Raw genomic sequence first — 23,313 nt, 5'->3', positions numbered from 1 at the left:
TTCCTGCTACTGTTACCTTCTTCTCAAAGAGAGCAAAGCCAGCATCTGCTGCAGCAGATTCTCTCCTTTCTTCTTCCCTCAAAGAATTGACAGGTTGAAAGCTGTTTTTAAAATTTTCTTTCTGCTTGTTTAAACTCTTAGCCCAGCGTTCCATGTCTTTGGCAATCTAAAGTCAAACAACAATCACAAAAAATACACTTAGGTAGAGGAACTTAGAAAACAGTCTCCTATGCCATGAAAACAAGCCATTATTGTAACAAACTGCCCTTACCTTTATGAGGTACATACAACCAAAGTCATTAAAGGTCTCAAAAGTCAATGTATTTTAAATTCCATAAATAGTTTTTATGGATGGCCTCTATCAGCTTCCCATTCAAGTTACCTGTATAAACGACTTTTCCTCCCTGGACTGAAGCTGGGACTCATGCAGGCTCCTGCACTATGCAGGCTGATTAATGACTCTTTTCTTCTTGCTGCTCCATCAGAGGGAACTCTTCAGTGAATTCTTCTAACCGCCGAAAGGTACAGGAAACCCCATACAGCCTTACACAACCTAAATCTCAGGGACTTCCCTGGTGGTCCAGTGGCTAAGACTATGTGCTCCCAATGCAGGGGGCTCGGGTTCTATCCCTGGTCAGGGAACTAGATCCCTCATGCCGCAACTAAAGACACTGCACGCGGCAATGAAGATCCCGCGTACCGCAACTAAGACACGATGCAGCCAAATAAATAAATATTAAAAGAGTCTTTCAGGATTTTTTCCCCCTAAGTACATAGGCAACTGACAGACAACATATGGTAACACTAAAAAATTGCAAAATGCTCTACAAACTTGATATAAATAAGGTGTGTGGCCCCATTTTAAAGAATTCAAATAAAGCAGATATAAATGCCTCGCCCCCCTGCCCCCCCCAAAAAAAACCATAAAAATTAAGCCCAATATCCCAGAGAGAAAGATGGGTCTGCTGGCTGGGTCATGATCTTACCTGCTGTGCTGTTTTGCTCTTGGGTTTCTCCTTCTTTTCCTTCCCCTCTTTTGCAGGAGGTAGGCCTGTCTGCTGGTGGGAGTTAGACTCCGCAGCCAGCACGTAAGTCTCCTTCTCTCCATCCCAGTACAGGTACTGCTGGGTTAAGGAATTGTAGTAGTACTGGGAAAAAAATACCATTAATGCAGATTTCTGCTGTGTTGAACCATTAACTTAAAGGAATATTTTGTCAAAAACCCACATCAAAGTTGTTCTGTCAAAAAAACTAAACATAAAAACAAAGCATGTTGCAGACTAGTAATATTTTCTACGTAGAGAAGAGGTGCTGTACACCTTGGTGTAGGTGAGGATGATGAACCAGCCAAGAGGTGTGAAACCTCTTGGGCAAAAGTAGAGTGTGGTTTCTTTTCAAGAGTCTAGTTCCTATTAACTTAATCCCTGGGCCTGGAGGGTACCCAAAGAGAAACGCGTCTGACTCCTTTCCATAGACAGACCATTTACACAAACCAAGTGGCCAGAACAGGTGGCTCAGGAGGAGCTTTTTCTCATACGTCCTCCATGACAACCAGTTAACATCTCATTGTTGGGTTCAACCATACAGAGCACTGCCTGTGGACATTCAGGCAACCAAACAGATTTGTAAGAGGCTAGCTCGGGAGCCTGGAAGGAGGTGACATGTGAAGGAACTTGATCTGAAATTTGTGGGGAGAACCACAACAGAGAATAGGTAGCAGTTATCTCTCCTCTTCTCTATTCTTCAATCACTCACTCTACCTGTTCAACAGGGACCCAGGAGAGACTGCCTGTTGTATCTCTTCCAGGGAAGGTGGTGCGGGTCAGGCATAGGAGCCACAACTTCTATGGCCGCCAAGAAGAATGGCCTGGGAAAGGTCAGACTTCACAAGCAAGAGCAGTGGAAGAACCATGCACAGGCTCAGCCTCCCTGGCAGGTCCCACACAGCTTCACACCTGACTCTCAGAAACCACAAGCTCTCAATGCCAAGTTCCTGTTAAAAGCACTTATTTTTACTGTTCTATATATACATACAGCTCCTGGTCATAAATAGCTGTTTATTTTTGGAGTGTTAATGTTGCTTTTCCTCTTTAAAAGTTATACACAGCACCAAAAATAAAATATCACTCCACACATCTGCTAATTTCTATTCTCAAAAATACAAAGGGTTGCTAAGTAAAAGCCAGACACAAAAGGTCACATATCTGATTCCATTTACACAAAATGTCTAGAATAGGCAAATCCATAGAGACAGAAAGCAGACAGCATTTGCTGGGGTGGGATGGGATTAGGAAGTGACTGCTTAATATATAGGGCATAGGGTTTCTTTTCAGGTTGATGAAAAGGTTCTATAATTAGATAGTGATGATGGCTGCACAACACTGTGAATATATCACTGAACTGAACATTCTAAATGGTTAAAATGGTGAATTTTATGTTATGTGAATTTTATCTCAATTAAAAAAGAGAATATATAGTAAGAAAAAAAATCATAATTAAAATCTTTATCTAGGTCTTTACATGAAGGTTAACAGTCACCTATAAATTTTAACTTGACAAAATAATCCATGGTTTAGGAGTAAGAATAGTGGCTACAGGTGGGGTTACTGACCGAACAACAACAGGCACCAGAGAATGTCCAACGTGCTAGGAATGCTCTCGTTCTTATCTCAGTGCTGATGTATGTATGAACACATATACATGTAAACATTCAAAGAACTGCAAGAACTGCACGTCAGTTTCATGCATTTTTCCATATGTACATTATACCTCAAAACATGTATTTTAACCCTTAAATTACCTGCGAGTTGGGGTCATAGTACAGCCCTGTTGTCGGATCATAGTAATATCCTGAAGATTCATCATACTGGTAAGTGGACGTGTCAGGCACTGCTGCAAAAAACAAAATCCAGCATATAGTCATTCCAGGTAAGAAACTGGCTTTACTTTAAATTCTAAGCCACTGAGATGCAGCAGGCCTTAATGGTCTTCTCTCACATCCCCAACTGTCCCTCTGACACCCACAAAGGGAGAGGAACTCTTATTAAACAAAGACAACAACTAGGACCTTCCAACTATCAACAGCCCCATGAGGTTTGGCTTACCATATTTGGTACCAGGAACTACACCAGTGGGGGAGGCGGCTGGGGCCTGTGTACTTGTGCTAGTGCTAGGCTGTGCTTCCTCAGTCTGGAAAGAACAGCAGCTTCAATATAATTTCAACTGTAAAGTCTCTCAAGAGAACTAAACCACTGCAATCATCCAGCAGGAAGGGCCCCCTGACAGACCCACTGTAGCAACGATCTAAGGCAATCCTTGATCAAAACACATGTTGACAACTTTCTTCCTAAAGGTCAAGTCGAAACATGCATAGTATAAATACACCGTTTGGAATCTTGCACTTAAAATACATACACAAAATTCTTTTATTATCTAATAATATTTGACAGAGAAGTGAGACTGGAATGTGTGTGTATTATTCAATCCTAGCTCATACAGCAGGCAAAGACAATACTAGTATGGCAACACAAAGCTTCCCCAACAGTCACCAGTTCTGTATCTAAAATAACAGGATTACCGGAGAGCCGGGTGGATTGGAGGTCTGATTATATAGCTGGGGACTCTGAGATACTACAGCCGCTGAGGTGGTGGTCACTGCTGTGCCTGATAATAAACACAGGAGTTAGAAGAGCCAACGCACTGAACTCTAAGCCAAACATCCTTATCTGTAATGCCCAATCTAGCATCTTTGTATATGTCAGTTCTTAACAACCTAATTCCCAATAAGTACTCTTGAACCTATGATATTTTCATTTTTATAATCCTACTAGAATGTGACACACAAAGTCAAACATTCTGTATGACGGTTAAGAAGAAGGAAGAGAAGAAAGTCTTCATATCTGCTCTGGGGTTGCGAATAGATTTAACTGCCACACCTTTATAATTCTAGAACAACAACTGAAGCATAAGCTTTTAGAGTGACCCTTCTGATTAATGTCTGGACACCAGACTGCAGGGCCACACCGTATCTGCTTACCTGAACCTACATGGTCACCCATGATTCCTAACAACACAGACAGGAAAAATATTGAATTCCAAGAATGAACACTCATCACATGGTCTCTAAGAGCTTCTTATCAGCTCCTAATGTACACGAGCAATCCCAATATTCCCCTAGGACCTTAGGCACATGGTGACAACCCTAAATGTGTCCTATCACCAAGTTTTGCAGGGAAATGGCCCTCATAGATTTATTTGGGTCTAGTGAGAACATCTAGTTCTATCTCCTCAATTGTATTTGCTTAAACAAAAATAAAGGGAGTATGAAGTTTATTACCTGATGCAGATGATGCATCAGATTCCAATCCTCCAGCCTGTTGCTGATAAAACTGTTGGTAATCCTGTGAGTACTGTAGAAGAGTCCACCATTAAAGCTGCTATTCTCAGACACACTCTGGAGACCAGAAGTTGGATGCTGGTCAAATCTACCTACCTGAGCATACTGGGTGTAGCCATCTTGGCCTGGTTGCAGGTAACTGTAGTCAACATTGCCTCCTTCGCCACTCTGAGACTACAAAATATCAAAAGAAGAGGAAACACAGACATCAAGTTTTTAAAATGTCCTTGGAGAGCTTCTAAGGCAAGCACCGCTGGAGAGGTTACTTCTGTGAATCCGGGCAACACCACCACACTACTTTGAGTAAAAAGATCCTCCATCTTACCTGGGTGGAAGACCACTGAGCGGCAGCAATGGCGGTACTAGCCACGGAGAAAGCACTGACCCGGTTACCATCTGGGAGGACCAAGTCTCTGAAACCACAATGATCCAATCATGTGATTCTATCTCAGTATGCTTCCAATCACTAATGCCACACTACCCAGAAAACAGCAATTCACTCCAGCCTTTGTTGGAAGGTCTCTAATGCCAGCAAGGCCACATTTCAGATGAGGAAGGGTCCCCATGGGCAGAGCCCTAAGTGGGCAAGTGTCCCTGTAGTATTTCTATTCTCCTTTGTACCCTTCCATCTAATAACGTGTCTGCTGGATGAGCAATGATACCAGAAAGGGGAAATACGTCGCTAGAATGAAGCTCTATATACATGAAACTGCATGTTGTTCTGGAAGTAAAGAATTATATCCAGATGGGTCTGCACCATCCTGAAGCAGTTTGCATAGCACTTATTCTCAACCCATCTGCCATGTCTCTCTTTGTCCTGCTCTGAAGTTTCCTGGCAACTGGTTATTGAGACAGGAGGGAATAAGCTCTAAGAAGACAACTGTATCCTTCCCAGCCAACCAGGAAGGATAGTGTCTCAATGTAGAGAACATGGGCTTTGAGTGCAGTTAGCAAAGCATCCCTGGACAAGCACGCAGATGCAGTGGTTTGAAGTAAGGACAATGAAGCCACTCACTTTCTGGCACTTTTTGCAAAATCAACCCCAATAGTTTTGCCATCAATTTTCAAAGGAGGATGGAGACTCTGTAGTATCTGAAGCAGCTGAGAGGCGTCCTGAAGGAGAATGTGAAGAAAAACAATTTTGTCACGTAATTGAAAATCTCTCGCTACTACCTATCCCAGTCAAAGAAATATTAAAAAAAGAAAAGCAATTCATTCTTATTTGCGGATATGAAATCATGAGAAAAAAATCAGCCCTCTTTCTTCCAGGACATGAAGGTATCCAGTATTATTAAAAGAGTAAATGCTAAAACAGTCTAAAACAAAGCATGATGAAATGACAAAACTATGGCTCAACCTTCAGTTATCTACAGGTATATATGGTATTTTTACCACTTACTGAAGTCACCAGCCTATAATTTAGCACTGTCATAACTGTCATTTCTTAAGTTTTGAACTTTGGGCTCCAGGAGCCTTACACACAGTATCACAATTGGATGAACCACATTTGCCTCTTAAATCTCAGTTTCTTTTAAAAGGAAAGATTCAATGAACATCTCACCATTGCAGAAGACAGCTGCACAAATGCGAAGCCTCTGTTCTGCTGGGTCTGTTTGTCTTTTATGAGGCGAATGTTATTGACAGCTAAGGATGCGTAGGGAGACAGCGCTGTCATGATGGAATCCACCACAGTGTGTGGAGCTATGTTTCGAAGTATGATTGCTGCAGGTGAATGAGACAAATGACAGATACATGCATTCCCACAACCAATGCTTTTCAAGGCAGGTTCAAGTACAAACAAATCCATTTTGGGAGATTTCTAGCATATTTGACCCTTGAATGCAGGGGGATGAGGGGTGCTGACCCCACCCCCATCCCAGCCACGCAGTCAAAAATCTGTATATAACTTTACAGTCAGCCCTCTGTACTGGTAGTTCCACATCCCCAGATTCAACCAGAGGAATAGTGTACTACTATAGCATTCATTGAAAAAACCCACATTGTTCGTTAAACCCATGTTGTTCAAGAGTCGACTGCGTATCTTTCACACTTTGACATGGAGAAGATTCTAAAAACCAATCTTTTATGAGGCAACCTGAAGCTACTGCTCCTCATTAAAAAACGACAGGATGAACAAAACAAAAAAAAACAACAAAAAAAGGCAGGATGGGACTTCCCTAGTGGTGCAGTGGTTAAGAATCTGCCTGCCAATGCAGGGGACACGGGTTCGAGCCCTGGTCCGGGAAGATCCCACATGCCGTGGAGCAACTAAGCCCGTGCACCACAACTACTGAGCCTCCGCTCTAGAGCCCACGAGCCACAACAGCTAAGCCTGTGTGCCCAAACTACTGAAGCCTACATGCCTGCCTAGAGCCCGTGTTGTGCAGCAGGAGAGGCCACCGCAATGAGAAGCCCGCTCACCGCTACTAGAGAAAGCCCGTGCGCAGCAACGAAGACCCAGTGCCAGCCAAAAATAAATAAAATAAATAAATAAATAAATAAAATAAAAAAGGGTAGGAGAACAAAAACATAAAATGGAAGTCAATTTCCAACATAAAGGCCAAAAGATTACATTTGAACTTACTATCACAGTAGTAATCCACAGACTGAACTGATTCTGTGGTTCCAGGGGGCACTTCCTGTTCAGAGTCTACAAGAAAGGAAAGAAAGAGGAAGAATCAGTAACTGAAGACAAACAAACAACAAACCAATATAAAAAATACATTGAAATACCAAAGTTTTAAGTAAATGTAGCAGTTGTTTTTTTCTTTTTTAACCATTTGTGGCTATAGTAAAACCTCATTAATTTTGACATGAATTTTAAATGGGGAATGCAAAAATTGGGCCGGTGGAGGACTGACATTACCTCTATACTAAAGAAAAGCAGATGCAGAATGTAAACAAGGCGAGCAGACTTAATTTTGGAACATAAAAGAACTATCTGTACTCTCACAATCATCAGCAGGACCTACCTAACCTAAGGTAAGAAGGTTTAAGGAAAATATATAGGTTACTTGTTTAAATGCCCTACAACCTGTACTTTTCCTTAGGTTCACAGACAATCCAATTAGTCAGGGTTTAATACATATTCCCAAACAGCTGAATCTGGGCTTACCAAACTTGTCTGCTCCACATCGGAAGCATTTTAGTCTTTTCCTGAAATTGTTAAGGCAGCACTGGAAAAAAAAAGTTTTATCTTAGTTATTTCTCACAGTAGGCCGGGCTTACTAGTAACAATGTGGTAAGTTAGAGCAAGAGGGCCATGGGCAAGTCCCAGTGAGGAACAACAAAAAAAAGCAGAAAGTGATACCATGTATCCAAGATAAAGGGATATTAACCTAAAAATTTAGAATGCTTTTACTATGTGAATTCTCCCAAGAAAAACAAATTTTGATGTATTCTGAAGTAGAATTCCACTTTTACCAAGCTGGGGAAAAGTTTTAGTTCACCCCAAAATCCTATAGCAAGCCACTGGCAAAGTTCTGCCTTATATCAGCAGAGCACCATAAGGACTTCCCTGGTGGTGCAGTGGTTAAGAATCAGCAACTAAGCCTGTGCACCACAACTACTGAGCCTGTGCTATAGAGCTCGCGAGCCACAACTACTGAAGCCCATGCGTCTAGAGCCCATGCTCTACAACAAAAGAAGGCACCACAATGAGAAGCCTGCGCACTGCAATGAAGAACAGCCCCCATGCACAGCAACAAAGACCCAATGCAGCCAAATAATAATAGAAAAAAAAAAAGAGAGAGAAATTGCCAAAAGTTGAAAGCTCTAGAATTCAAGAAACCATAAAGTGAAATAAACTTAAAATCTTAATTGAAACACTGGGTTTAGAACCAGGACCTTAAACAAAATCTCTCATGTTTGAGGGATTCTGTCCTTTAATACCTACTTAGGAGGACCCAAGAAAGTCAGAAAGTACGAAAATCACCTTATGATAAAAGCTGGTGATTGTGTACTTACTCATGTCCTTGTTTGGACAATCAAACAAACAAATAGAAAACAACAAAACCCCAAAAGAGTTTTGTCTATTTGGGAAGAACGCATGCTTACCTTGTTACAAAGCCAATCTTCAAACTTAGGTCTGGGATTGCTATAATGCATTGCAATATGCTTTCCTTGAATCACCAGCTTTTTCTGTAAAAAAAGAAGTAATTAGTTATTCCCATTGTGAGGAACATGTGTCCATTTTCCCAGGGCAGAGCACACTTCGGAAAAATCAGTGCTCTGGAATTAAATGGACAACATACGGGGAGGACCAACCACCGCCACCTATACTCTGCCCATCCAATCCTTCAGATAGGCAGTAAGAGAATGGGATGCGGAGTAAAGGTAAACGGAGTCAGGGAGTGCTGAGAAGGCTGCCACACACTAAACGCTGACATGCACCAGGCCGTGTCTCCAGCAGAGACAGAAGTCCTAACATTCATCATTGACAGGCTGCCTGAGAGTGACAGTCTATTTCAAAAAGCAGAAGACACAACTCTCCCAGTTCTGAGGTTGTCTCCTACTTTAGCCCTTAGCATGGTGTCCTTGGGCTTCGCTTCACTTTTTCCCCAGTCCCCCATCCTTATGCAAAGTGAAAGCCTTTACATTTCCCCTTCCCTCAAATTCCTGCTTCAGGATGTGTCCTTTGGGGGACAATGGGAGGGGAACTCATTTTTAAAGGGAATCTGGTTACAATTTTCTCAGGAGGAACTAGTCTGAATGCCATCGACTCTAAAACAGCTAAATGAGATTTCTTCCTGCCAAGTGCAACCACGTGATGTCCTGAGTGACAGATGTGTTTTTCACTGAAATAGATGGTACTCTCCTTCAAGATGAGTAACCAGGAGGCCAATGAAGTTTCTTCAGGGGGTTAGGAAAAGTTTGTAAATGTTCATATACCACCTCATCCTTCAAGTCAACCATGTGACTAAAAAGGACTTAATTTTCAAAGGTCAAAACTCCGAGCTGAATCAGTCTACCAAGAGTATACCCAGCACCTGCCCCCAAAGAGCCTTCATTTAACAGGCACATCTTTTTTCTTTTTTTTGGGGGGAGGGGAAGGGAGCAGGATGTTCTGACACTGTCAGAACAGATTTAAGTAGGATGTTAAGATATCCAAATTTTTTTAAAGGAGTCTAACCCCTCTAAACATACATACTGTTGAGTAATTTGTTTCTTGCAAATCCTGGAAGAGTTAAGACATGCTGTGAATGTTGTCTCTGCAATATCTAAAGACAAGACTGCATGTCTGGCCAAGAGGGAAAGAGCTGAAGGCCATCCACTCACTGTGTTGTAAAGAAGCAAAAATAAAGAAGCTGGGAGATAGGTCAACACATCATCCCACTAGGAGGGATGTGTGCTGGGGGAGACTCCAAACTATCACTGAGTCCCTAATCCTACTGGCCTTTTATTTCTGGAGTGAATTTGAACTGTAATGAAATATTACACATTAACATAGCTTTGTATACATTAAAATTGTGGAGATTTTTAAGTGTCTTACAGGTTTTAATTTCCTAGGAGTTTTAAACTCCCAAGCAAGTCATTCTGATACATCCACCATATTAAAAGATGCTGTCATGTAAAGAAAGCAGATTCACATGAAGCTTGTGTATGTCCTGAATTTTATTAGGATGGTGTCCATGGTATGAAATGAATGAAGATCTACCATTATAAGATCAGGCTGTCACCTCTGGGTTAAGGAAATGAGAGGCTTAAAAATCTAACAAGTCAATCAAAATGATACCCTCATTACTGAGTCTTGTTATAAATGATAAGAAATCATCAAAGAATATAACTCTTATTTATGAGTGACAAATCATAAAATGCTGCAGAGAAGCAACATGAGTTAAGCAGACTTCCCAGAATGCACTTGGTTAAGGCATTCAATACTGTGCTTTGGAGTTCTGGCAAAAAACGTTATTTAAGTGCCAAGCACTGAACATTATCTTAACAAACTGTAGAACACTTCAGTTAATGCTTCTTAAAGAATCATCAATGATTTGCTTTGAACAGACTATAAAAGGCATTCTCAGGGAGATTAGAATGTTAATGCCACTCTAACTAGATCAGACAGCAGCAGGACACCAGCTCCCAGGCTAATCTCATCAGACTTATTGTTCAGAAATTCCACTAGGTCCTTATATAGTCCTTGAAGACCCACTGAGCAGTTACGCCTCCAGGAGGCTTGCAGTCTCCAAGCGAAATAAAAAATTACTTACAAAATGCCTGTAGCAGACTTCAATTATATTCTCTTCACTGTCAAATCGAGAGTTGGATAATCTAAGATTACTCTCAATGGACATAATAGGAATATAATCAGGTAAGGAAAAGGGGAATATTAAAGATGTCTTGATAACTACCAGACAAATATTCAGTGGTTAACAAGGCCCTGCCAGGTAGCCATGTTTAAAGGCAGAGCAAATTCTGCAATGTAGTGCTTGGTACTGTATTTATTCTAGTAACAGCAATTTTAATATATACAAAGCTTTTCTTTATTTAAAGTCACTCCTTTGGAACAAACCACTCCTTCAACCTTTTTTTTTTTTAATTGTACAGACTTGTTCCATTTTCATGAATATCTAGACTTGGTGAGTGAAGCAACCTGATTGGCTTCCATCCAGCTGGTAGCATCTTGCAAGTGATAAAACTCCACGAAGGCGAAACCACGGCTTACACCTAGAGACAGCATTCAGATATAGACGGGATACTCGTGTTAGTCAGTTCCTTTATAACAGGTGAATCTCTCTCCCACTGCTTCAACACTGCGTGACAAAGCCAATTGGGAAGCAGCTTTACAAATGTGACTTGACTTGGGGATCTTCTTGATACTTTGCCATGGCAAGGAACCAAGCCGCCTGAACTAAATGCCACTCGATTTGATTCCACGCTTAAAAAGTAACCATGCAACCGACTACAAACAGTCAAACAAGGAGTTTATAAATCACTACTTACCGAAGGGAAAAAAAAGCCCCTAAAAACAAAGTTTTTAAAAAGGTCCTCAGATGCTTTCTAACATCGTTTTCAAACAGTCACATTCCTTAGCCATGGCAAACCTTTCATTCTGAATTCATGTGCTTGAAGACTGGGGATATCAGGATGTTCTTTAGGGACTGAGGTGGGAATGGGGAAGAGAACCAGAACAGCAGGAACTAAGCAAGCTCTCACCTGTTTTCCTCTTCATCAGCCTCACGTCCGCAGGCTGAGGGCCTTCAAAGGATTCCATCATTTCTCGAATCTGCACAGACAGGGTTTTACACATTTATAGTTAAAGCTTTAGCCACAAACTATTCCACACTAAAGAGAGGTCAAAGACTAGGGATTACATTAACTGCTTAATTAGCCAAGCTTTTAACTTCTATCATCAAAATGTAATTATTCTAAAAATAGAATAAAAGAAGGAACACTTCTCATAGAAACTGATGTACTGTAACAGCTTTGAAGGCATTCTTTATATGCTGACTGGGAATTTCCTCAGGCACAATTATTTATGTTGTGATACACAGTCTTGCTCATGGTATGCTGTCCCTCAAGCCTCCCTCCTTTAGTCTAATCTTGTTGTTCTTTGTACTAAAGGACCAGAAAGAAAGATGAGATTTAAAAAATGCAGAAGATATGTCACTATCTTCTGAAGTACGCAACCAAGTATCAATGCCAAAAAATGAGGAACTCCCTTAAGATAAATATTTTTTGCACAATATCTTAAAGAAACAGCTTCCTTACATTTACATTAATCGTGAAAATTAACAAAGCTCATAATGTTCTTTGGCTCCTAGTAAATCAAAGTAAACATTAATTGGGCCTGAAGAAAGACTTCTGGCTGGTAGGTTTGTTACTGATGTCAGATCAAACCCTTACTGCAAAAGGCAAAATACATTAATAAATACATTAGTCTCTTTATCAATCATACCAGGCAGCGATACTCCCAAGGAGAAAACCAGGGCCAAATTTGTGAAACAGAGATTCTTCGTGGCCTCCACTTTCCATAATTACGTGTAAAGGCTGCAGGATTATATACAGTCAATCCTCATTATTTGGGGATTCTGCGCTTGTGGATTTGCCTAAGCATTAAAATTCGTTAACTCCAAATCAATACTTGTAAGTGCTTTCATGGCCATTTGCAGACACGTGCAGAGTAGTAAAAAATTTGAGTCACCTGATGTATGTTTTCCCGGCAGAGGTGATGCTCTGCCTTGTTTCAGCTTTCATACTGTAAACAAGTGTCCTACTCATAGTCTGTTTAGTGCCAAGTTTTTCACATTTTTGTACTTTTTGTTGGTGATTTCACTGTTTAAAATGGCTCTCCAAGTGCAGTGCTGAAGTGCTGTCTAGTGTTCCTAATGCAAGAAGGAAGGCTGTGATGTCCCTTACAGGGAAAATATATTAGAAAAGCTTCATTCAGACATAAGTTACAGTGCTATTGGCTGTGAGTTCAATGCTAAGAAATCAACAGTATATATTAAATAAGGCACCTCTAAACAGAAATACACACGAAACAAGGTCATATATTGATCAGTTAATGAAAATGTTGTGACCAGAGGCTCACAGGAACCTAACTTTGTATTTCCCCTAAGAGCATGGTTCTGTACCCCCAGTGCCTTTATAGACTGCAACTACCATAAATATAAGGAAAATCGACTATTTTTTTCACAGAGTATGTATGAGAAGCACTACACTGAGCCAGAGCCAACCACCTGACTCAAGTTCATGCTTGGTAACACAGTAAGTAAAAAATCAGTCACTGGAGTAACTAAAAACAGTTTCTAAAAAGTAGTGATACAGTAACATATATAGTAACGTAATTAACTAAAGACTGTTACTCTAAGAGTTCACATGTCAGTGGGGGACTAAAATAAAATGACAATACTGAAAGTGATAAACTGAAATTCAGGAGAAGATTAAATACGATAATTTTAAAAGGTTTTAAAGATCCCAATAAGCAAATTTTCTACAAATACTGCACAAAATTTGGCAACCTCAGAAAGTCTACTTTGAAAGCCTGCCTTCTTAAGGTAAGCACTTCTAGTTCTCTGAGAAGCCTGAAATAAATAAGCATTTCAATCTTGTTTCATTACCAGAAGGGAGTGCCCCCAGAGTCAGCTAAGACATTGCTCTCCCCATGCCGCCCACTTCTGCACGCTCCCAGGGCCACAGGCCTAAAAGACTCAAGGGAACAGTATGATCAACAAGTAAACTTTCCTCAACTGACTCCTGCAAGATTTCTTGTATCCCCTCCTCCCCTACTCCACATGCTCATGGCTGCTGCTACCTGAGCTCAGCTCTACCTTCTTTCTAACCCCTACCATTCTAACCTACATAGCTTTTGTTACCAGGTAAAAACCTCAGTAGCTTTCTTTTATACTTAGCTGGGCTTTCAAAGACTCCATCACTGGCCCCCAAAGCACCTTCCCATCCACCTCTCTTCTGCCAAAAGCCTTTGATTTCAGTCAAATCAAGCTGATTTGGGCCAGTCCACATCTTATCCTCAGTTCTCCACCAGACCAAAACATTTCTATCCCCCAAGAATCAACTCAACCAAAACCTCCCTGGAGCTCTTCCTTGCCCTCGACCAGTTAACTCAGTTCCCTTAAAGAATCCTCCAGAGTTACTCCACAGAACCACTTTCAACAGGACCTCTTCCAACACCTATCCCTTTCTACTCTGCATTGTCTTCATTATCTGCTGACCTTAGCTATTCATCCTTAAGCTTTTGAGGCAGGATCCATGGTTCTGCATCACTATAGCATATAGCATAGCAGTACACAGTGTAGCAAGTGTGCTGTGGATCACAAATACCCACTATTAATTCTAACATCCCATCTCACATTTGTAACTTCCAATGTTTAGAAGACCAAGGCTGTGTGAACTTAGTACTTATCTTTAGCTCTAAAATTCACTAAACATTAGTCAGAATATTACTCTGAATACTCCAAGACAATAGATACTGGCATAATGCATGTTTTATAAATGTATTTCAAAACATCATTCATTTCACAAACAACATTGGCTGAGCAGCCTCCTGCATTCAAGGGTTGGGGATACACTTAAGAAATTCTACCTGGTAGGTCAAGAAAGGTTTCAGGGACTTCCCTGGAGGTTCAGTGGTTAAGACTCCGTGTTTCCACTGCAGGGAGCATGGGTTCGATCCCTGGTCAGGGAACTAAAGTCCTGCATGCCACACAGAGCTGCCCTCCCAAATGAAAGACGGAAGGAAGGGAGGGAGGGAGGGAGAGAGATGGAGGGGGAGAGGGAGGGGAGAGAGAAAGAGAGGAAGGAAGGGAGGGAGGGAGGGAAAGAAAGAAGAAATCAAGGAAAGAAGGAAAGAAAGGAGGCAGGGAGGGAGGGAGAGAGGGAGGGAGGGAGAGAGGGAGGAAGGAAGGAAGGAAGGAAGGAAGGAAGGAAGGAAGGAAGGAAGGAAAGAAGAGGGCTTCAAGGAGGAAAAAAGGGCACACTGGTAGAACGATGGACATGTCCAAAGTGGCCTGTAGCAGAAGCAAGTGGTGGATGTGGCTGGAAGGAATGCATGAGGGTCAGAGATACCACTGGAAATCAGGCAGTGCCCAGTACACCAAGGCCGTAGTTGACCAGTCTGAGAAGTGGGGAGCCAGGCTTTTCTACAGGCTGTTCAGAAGTTTCAAATGGATAATATAATTTCCATTAAATCAAAGGATGGCCAAATCATAAAATATTCTTACAGATACATCCTCACTGAGTAAGTAACCAATTCAATAAAAACGTACTGGCCATCTTCTAATAGCTATTATTGAAGGAATAAGAACTGCTCCCTGTAGTTCTTCTGAAAACTCTACATTGAGCTTCAAAGCCTATATACAAATGATTCTACCTGTGAACCAAGTTGAGAGAACTCCACCCTAATTACAGAAATGTATTTCACTAGATAGTAGCTTGAGATATAGTAACACAAGAAAATAATGGTAGAAGCTCAAAGTTCATTGTGCCTATTGGATTGCTCATTAGAACTGTTGGTTCCCCTTACATCGCTCTCCGTGATGGTGATGGGAAGGCCGCGAAGCATGATGGTCTTGCTCTCCCTCTCATCACTGATGTCATGCCTATAGTCATGCTCGCCATAGTCACCATCTGAATGGTAGCCATCTTCGGATCGGTCACTGTTCCTTCTTTCACGTTCTCTCTGATTTACAATAAAGAAAATTGTAATTCAAATCACACTGGGCTTATTTATACCCTTTGATCCAGTCTCTCCACTTGTAATTTATCTTTAGGAATAGAGATAATACAAGAACTCCATGATGATGTTCACTGCAGTGTCTTCTAAAACAGCATAAAACAAAAACAAAAACAAGAACAGAAACCCCCAAACCTGGCAACAATCATTTAGTTCAGGAAGAATGGTTTAACAACTCACCAAACAGTATAACAACACACAATGAAACACTATTACCTGTTAAAATAAGATGATTATATGCATAAGAAAAAAAAAAGTGCCAAATTATGCTGGTTGCACAATTACTGCTAAACAAAGCTAACGCACATGGAAAGAAATGTGAAAAAAGCTATGCTACAATGTTAAACTACAACTTTTAGAAACACCATCTGAGGCAAAGGGATGGTATATAATTATGCCCCAACTGTCTCATCTTTAAAATGAGAATAACACCTACCTTATAAGGTTGTAGTGAGTCCTGAATGAGTTCATGTAAGTCAAGTGCTCAAAAGAGTGCCTGGAGCATAGTGAGCCCTAAGTAAACCTTGGCCAGTATTTCTATGACTACAGGGCACAGTCTGTCTTTGAGGGTTATAGTCGACTCAGATTTCAGAACAATAAAGAGTTTGAATATAATACTCCTGAGAGATTTCCACACTTGGTATATTTATTTCAAGAATCTTGGAGGTTCTGTGCATATAATTCATAATTCTAACAACTCTATAAACAGTTGTTGGTCACTCACCTCTGGACTGTCATAGTCTCGGTAGTCATCATATCTATCACCCCTCCGATCATCACTAGATCTTTTGTAATCTGAGTCCCTCCTCCTGCTTCTGGATTCACGCTCATCACGATCATCCCTGTCTATGATGGACCCGTATCTTCCACTGCGTTCTGTTCTACTCACTCTGCCACGGAAAATAATTTTCATTTACTCTTCAGTAAATCATATTTTGCCCCTTTAGAAAACATGGTTGAAAAAACACACAACCCACATCTCAGTTTATAAGATATCCAACTAGTTCAGTGTATCCCTTAAAATTTATCACCAAATTCCAATTTACAAAGACAATGACTGGGAAAACAGCTATATCCCTAAGTACAAAGGTAGTTTTCAGGAATTCATACTAAATGTAAAAATATAGCTATCAAATGTATGGGTTTAATATTTTTGAGAGAGCCAAGCTGCCCAAGTTCATCCTGCATTTTCCCAAGCCTGTGGCCTACACATCACTCCTTTCATCCCTGATTTCAGATCTTAGTGATCAATCTAGACGGGAAGAATGTAATTATAGTTGTTCCCACCAGGGACTGGTTCCAGGACCTGCTGCGGATACCAAAACCCATGGATGCTCAAGTCCCACAGTTAGCCCTCTGGTATACACAGTTCTGCATCTGCAGATTCAACCAACCACGGATCATGTAGTACTGTATTTATTGAAGAAAATCTGCCTATAAGTGGACCTGCAAAATTCAAATCCATGTTGTTCAGGGGTCAACTGTATTAGCATTTCACTCAATTACAAAGGAGGACATGTCCTGACTCATCCACTCTGAAGGGTATCTCACTACTGAGAAATGGACCAACAAACTGGATATCCTGTCTTTTTTCCCCATTAGGCAGTTAACCAAGTTCATTTGTTAGATATAACTAGCACCATCAGAGAACATTATTTCCTATAACATCTGATTGATTGATTGATTGATTGGCTGCGTTGGGTCTTCATTGCTGTGCACTGAGGCCACTTCTTGCTGCGGTGCGAGGGCCTTTCACTGCAGTGGCTTCTCTTGTTGCAGAGCACGGGCTCCAGGTGCATGGGCTTCAGTAGTTGTGGCTCACGGGCTCTAGAGCACAGGCTCAGCAGCTGTACATGGGCCTAGTTGCTCTGCAGCATGTGGGATCTTCCCGGACCAGGGCTTGAACCTGTGTCCCCTGCATCGGCAGGCAGACCCCTAACCGCTGCACCACCAGAGAAGCCCCTGATTTATTTTTGATTACTGAGCATCACTGGGCTTCACAGCAAAACCTAATAAAAAAAGGCTTAAACCCATTTGACCACAGATATAAACAGTTCTTTCATAAATTGTTTACCAGGTTCATAAAACTACTATGTAAGGACAAGACAAAGAGCAGGCTTATAAGGGCCTCATTTAGAGTATACAAATTTCATAAAAAGAAACAAATGAAACAAGTAGTCTAGGACTATTTTGAAATGTTAAGTATGTAGATGAGAGACCCCAAAACGGTAAATGTTAATTTGTTTGGAACCAGACTACTGACAAAGCATTAAAACAATGATATCATGTGACATGAACACTTCATGAGTCCCAGTGTGCCATCAATTTGATCTGTCACTGGGACTGGACTCAATATTAAGGAGGCAGCTGGATGTATAAATAAAGGTTGTGTGTTTAAATCAAATGGTTTGAGTCGGAGAATCCACAGATGACACAGGAATCAAATGCTCTCATCTTAATTCTTTACTAATTCTTTAGCAGTTTTTCTTTCTTCTTCTTTTTTTCTTAAAAATGTAACCCATGGTCCAAAGCTTCTCAGCTCTATAAATGTGGATCATCTTGTCATGGAGGGGACAATAACGAGAACTGGCATTCACTGATTTCTTTCTACAGACCAGGTACTGTGCAAAGTGACAGTATGATCTCCTAGCTTCTTCCAGAGGTTGTTTGTTATCCACACCAGGAACCCTCATGACTTACTATTCCACCCAGCCCTCCTTTGCCTAATTCTTTCTTACCCTTCAGGCTTCACCTTAGAGAATACTTTCTCCAGGAAGCTTTCCTGGCCGTTTCCAACAAAACACATGTTCCTAAGTACTCTAACAGCACCCTCAACTTCTTTTACCATAGCACAATTCACACAGTATTTTAATTATCTCATTAAACTGTGTGCTTGTGAGAGCAAGTATCATGAAAGTGCTCATAGCAATGCCGGATACAAAACAGACACTCAAATATTTGTCTGATAAACAATTTTTAACAAATAGCTCAGTCCCCATTGAAATGCTGAAATCAAAGGCATGTAACAGTAATAACTTACCGTTTGTCTGAACCCATTGTCCTGCTGAAGATCTAGCACACTGCTCCAAAAGGCTCAAATTTTGTTTTTCCTAGAAGACAAAAGAGATAGGTTGCTGCAAATCTGAGAGATCACGTAAGTCAACTGTTCCACAGCGGGAACACTACTGAGATTGGAATTTCATTAAACCATTAACAGTGATTATCTAAGGTTGGGGGCGTGGGGAGGGAGTGGGGACCAACTGTCAACATTAAAATCAAGCTAACATTTTGTTAACAGTGAGCATAGCAGGAAGGCGAAGCACAGTGAAAAATATTAGATTCCACATTCAATAACAAACCCATAAAAGGATACGAGCAGAAGGTTCCTTCCCTGCTCCTGCTGTAGGATTACAAAGCAAAAAGGGCACAGCTGCAATCAGCTCCCTGTGTTCTGAATCAAAGCAACTCCATTGCGATAGTTGACCGTTAAAACATTAATCAGAGTGTATTAATACAAGGAGCGAAACGAAATTCAAAAATTACTTAGGAAAAACTTAAAACCTTTCAGAAGCCCGATGCTGAGTTGATTGAAAATCTACTCCATTTAAAACGCAACGGCTGATCCAAAGCTATCTCAAACAAGGGTAAACCTCCACATGACTTAATTCCTAGGTAACAATGATCATCACAGGTTCTTGAGGTGGCCAGCCTGGCTCAGCTGCGCATCGGCGGTGATAAAACATCACAGAGCTAGACTGCGTTCGATGCGTGCGCGGTCCGAGAAACTACTTACAGCAGTCCCTGGCGCCTGTTCTAGGCAGGCGCTCAACGAACATTTGCTGAATTAATAAATGGAAGAGAACCATCCAGGAGAAACCAGGCCCTAGGCAGAATCTCTGACGCCTCCCCTCTTCGCCTGGGCAGTGCCCGGACCCACCTCCGCGGGGTGTCGCGGCCGAGATGGCGGCGCCATGGCCTGCGCGACCAACTCAGGAGTCCGGCTTTCTCTTTCTGCCTGCACACCCGCCTCCCGACCCCCAAGAGGTTCCCAGCCCGCAGATCAGCCTTCACCGAACAGCTTTCCGGAGAGGGCTGATTCAGGTCAAGCTGGGAGGCGATGGCGGCTAGAGACTGTCAGGGCGCCCCTGAGAAGTACCCGAGGGACAAACGACGGCTTCATGCTCAGCTGGGCTGGGTAGTCGGAAACACGTCCCGACAGGGGCACACTCAGAGCCCGAAAGAAGCGGGCCTCGGGCTGGGCGGGAGAACGCTTTCTGAAAGCTGACAGCGCTAGCGGCGAGGAGGGGCGCGGCTCTCCAATGCCTCCGGTAGCCCTTCGAGAGATCCGGCTGGAGCTGATCGACCGCCGCCCGCGGCTGACAGGGAGGCTCTACAGGGCCTGCTCCAACAGAAAGAACCGCGGGTCATTACGGGCGGCCGCCGCACTCACCCCCCAGGAAGGACGGAAGCAGCACCAGTAGCAGTTTTGTGCCAAAGGATTCCAACAGGGTACGGCCGCCTCACAAAATGGCGCCTCCGTCGACGGCCGTCTCCTACCCACAGTACCTCGCGCCTATCCCCTCCCCCCGCCACACGTTTCCTATGGAGGTGTCCAATCCGCGAAGGTGTCTGGCTGCGCGAGGGCTGCTGGGGAGTGTGGTCGCTAGGGCAACCTGTCACTTAACTACGCCCTGTGTCAATTTCCTGCGTATTTCCCTTTCTTCAAAACTCAGGCCTAATCTCTAGTCTGCCTTTTGCAGATACGGATCAGAGCTTTTACCTTTATTAGGCATAGTAATTATTTGCTTTGCTACAAGGGCCTTAGAGAGTAGTTTTCTTTCACCGACGCGGTGTAAACCATCACGTTTAATCTGGCTTTAAGAGAAGGAATGTAGGTCGATCGCCTATCGCATTATTGAATGCTAGATTAGATTGGGCTACATGCTTTACAAATTTCTATTTTCATTTCATAACCTATGAGGTGGTTATTAAATCCATTTTGCAAGTAAGGAAATTGAGGTTTATGGAAATTAAGAGGATTTAAAAAAAATATTTGGTTGCATTGGTTCTTAGTTGTGGCAGGCAGGCTCCATAGTGTGGCACACAGGCCCCTTAGTTGCGGCTCCAGGACTCCTTAGTTGCGGCATGTGGGCTCCTTAGTTGTGGCATGCGAACTCTTAGTTGCGGCATGCATGTGAGATCTATTTCCCTGACCAGGGATTGAACCCAGGCCCCCTGCATTGGGACAGTGGAGTGGAGTCTTAACGCCACCAGGAAGTCCTTCCAGGGTTAATTTACTACTTGGCCGTCTAATAGAATCTCAAAATTAACACAGCCAAAAACCAACCTTGTCTCCTTCACAGCCTTCCCCACCCCATAGTTAGCAACCCCCTGCTTCCAGTTACTCAGGACAAAAACCTTGGAGTCATCCATGACTCCTTTTTCCTCGCACTCAATCTATCAGCAAATCCTGTTGACTTTACCTTTAAACTATACCTTGGATCTGACCACTTCTAGCTGGCTCAACTGCCGTTCACTTAGTTAAAGCTATTATCACTGTCCTTGTTTTAGAGAGTAGGTCACGCTAAAATGTCGCACTATAGATTCCAAACTATAGTGGTGGAACTGGGATTTGAACTAGTTAAGTTTAATTTGAGTCCACGCCCTCATTCACTAGAATGTAAACTCCAGAAGGAGAGAGACTTTTGTCTGTTTAGTTCACTACTATATCCCCAGTGCTTCTACTGCTGCCGGGCATATGGTATGCACTCAGTAAATATTTGTTGAATGAACAAATGAATCCACTACCAAAGCTAAAAGTGCAACATTTGTGGCAGAAAGAACCAGGGATCCTTCAGCAATTCAGAGATATTTTGGACCCTCACTCATCAGACAAATGGTGGTATTTCTATGTATCCAGTTAGCATAACTTGCCCACTGGCATTATTTATAGATATAGATTTAGTGGAACTGATTTTTCAGGTCACATATACAGATTGAATAATTAGACCATGACAAGGCAGAGGAAGATATTATATGTGGAAAACCACACTTATACTCTTTTCTTTCTGGATAAAAAGAAATCTTTTAAGAATAAGTAGAACGGGGACTTCCCTGGTGGTCCAGTGGTAAGAATCCACCTTCCAATGCAGGGGATGTGGGTTCGTTCCCTGGTCAGGGAACTAAGATCCCACATGCCACAGGGTAACTAAGCCCGCACGCTGCAACTATTGAGCTCACGCGCCTCAACTAGAGCCCGCGTGCCGCGAACTACAGAGCCCACGTGCCCTGGAGCCCGCGCGCCAGAACTAGAGAGAGAAAACCCACGCGCCGCAACAAAAGATCCCACGTGCCGAAACTAAGACCCAATGGCAGCCAAAAACTAAATTAATAAAATAAAATAAAAATAAAGAAAAAAAAGAAGAAGTAGAAGGACATCAAAGAGATTTCAAACCAGAAGCTCCAGATACACTGGAAAATCTTTTCCTTGGAAAAGCATCTTTAAACATGTTCTAACCATGGCTTATCCTTCTACGTTGAGGGCATTAAGTGACTGACACTGGAAACTCTTTGGATAATTAAAAACATGACAATAGATGGAAAGGTAGGAATTTCTGGATTTTAGAATAATGGGTAACTTTTCTCTCTCTCCTCATCTCTATTTCTATCTTCCTATCTATCCACCTACCTACCTATGTCTGTTCGGGCTGCTCTAACAAAATACCACAGACTGGGTAGCTTGTAAACAACAGAAAATTTTTTCTTACAGTTTCGGAGGCTGCGAAGTCTAAATCAAGGTGCCAGCATGGTTGGGTGAGAGCCCTCTTCTGGGCTGCAAACTTCTTATTGTATATTCACATGGTGAAAGGGTCTAGGGAGTTCTGTGGGATCTCTTTTATAAGAGCACTAATCTCAGTTATGACAGCTCTGTCTTCATGACCTTATCACTTCCCAAAGACTTCACCTACTAATCCATCACCTTTGGGGATTAGGTGTTGGTGGTGGTTGTGGGGGAAGACAAGCATTCAGACCATAGACTACCTACACACACATATTTTTCTACATTTTCAAATGTATGTATGTATCTGTATATAATATCCAACTTATGGGGGAGTGTATATATATGTATAGATATACACACATATATATGTAAAACTTTTATCATCAGAATAAAGTAAATGTATGTGACCCTCGGAACTCCAATATTAGTTTAATGATATTTAAAACTTAAATATAGATGGGTCATTGCAAACCCTGCAATGGATAATGCAGATGCCGAGAACCCAGAACTTGCTAGACTTAATGGTCACTAGAAGTCTGCTCATTTCCAAAGCAGTTAAACAAGCATTTCTGAGCATCCGAGGTGCCTGCTGGGCTGGGCTTGTCACCAGCCATAAAAGCTATATAGCTGTTCATAAATGGTACAAAATCATTCTTAAATACTTGAAGGAGGTGTCTAGAAAAAAAGATGGATTCCACCAGAGCAAAATGCCATCCTCAAAATTCTCTGGTAACTGACCTTCTTTGTGGACACTGCCCTGTTGAGTTCCAGAGCTGTGCCCCCAAAGGCCTGTCTCGCAGCTGATATGAGTCTGGAAGTTTAACAAGTTCCTGGCCAATTAAGGAAAACAAAGACAACAGAATGAGTTGGTTTTTTGTTTTAAAGAAAGCCACAGATGTTCAATACAGAATAGAAGACAGTCCTTTAAGTTTGCCTCTACAA

At 42.0% G+C, this 23,313-nt stretch overlaps 1 protein-coding gene across 1 annotated transcript in view; it reads right to left on the bottom strand.

Annotated features, from left to right (window-relative positions):
- The window catches only part of RBM5 (RNA binding motif protein 5), a 23,131-nt gene extending 4,432 nt beyond the window's left edge, over positions 1-18,699 (bottom strand). The window contains exons 1-18 of the mRNA XM_007466221.1: positions 18,631-18,699; positions 16,315-16,480; positions 15,381-15,536; positions 11,552-11,621; positions 10,989-11,062; positions 8,453-8,536; positions 7,512-7,572; positions 6,981-7,046; positions 5,958-6,118; positions 5,412-5,509; positions 4,722-4,809; positions 4,493-4,570; positions 4,337-4,409; positions 3,578-3,663; positions 3,105-3,189; positions 2,801-2,892; positions 987-1,148; positions 17-166 (exon numbers count right to left, since the gene is read on the bottom strand). Coding sequence (XP_007466283.1) covers positions 17-166; positions 987-1,148; positions 2,801-2,892; positions 3,105-3,189; positions 3,578-3,663; positions 4,337-4,409; positions 4,493-4,570; positions 4,722-4,809; positions 5,412-5,509; positions 5,958-6,118; positions 6,981-7,046; positions 7,512-7,572; positions 8,453-8,536; positions 10,989-11,062; positions 11,552-11,621; positions 15,381-15,536; positions 16,315-16,480; positions 18,631-18,647 — 1,767 coding nt within the window. The 5' untranslated portion in view covers positions 18,648-18,699. The remainder of the gene's footprint in view (positions 1-16; positions 167-986; positions 1,149-2,800; positions 2,893-3,104; positions 3,190-3,577; positions 3,664-4,336; positions 4,410-4,492; positions 4,571-4,721; positions 4,810-5,411; positions 5,510-5,957; positions 6,119-6,980; positions 7,047-7,511; positions 7,573-8,452; positions 8,537-10,988; positions 11,063-11,551; positions 11,622-15,380; positions 15,537-16,314; positions 16,481-18,630) is intronic.
- Between the last annotated feature and the right edge of the window lie 4,614 nt (positions 18,700-23,313).

The sequence above is a fragment of the Lipotes vexillifer genome, unplaced genomic scaffold (genome assembly GCF_000442215.2).
Source record: "Lipotes vexillifer unplaced genomic scaffold, Lipotes_vexillifer_v1.1 scaffold1004, whole genome shotgun sequence".
NCBI lineage: Eukaryota > Metazoa > Chordata > Mammalia > Artiodactyla > Lipotidae > Lipotes > Lipotes vexillifer.
This window is presented reverse-complemented; position numbering and strand designations above follow the sequence as displayed.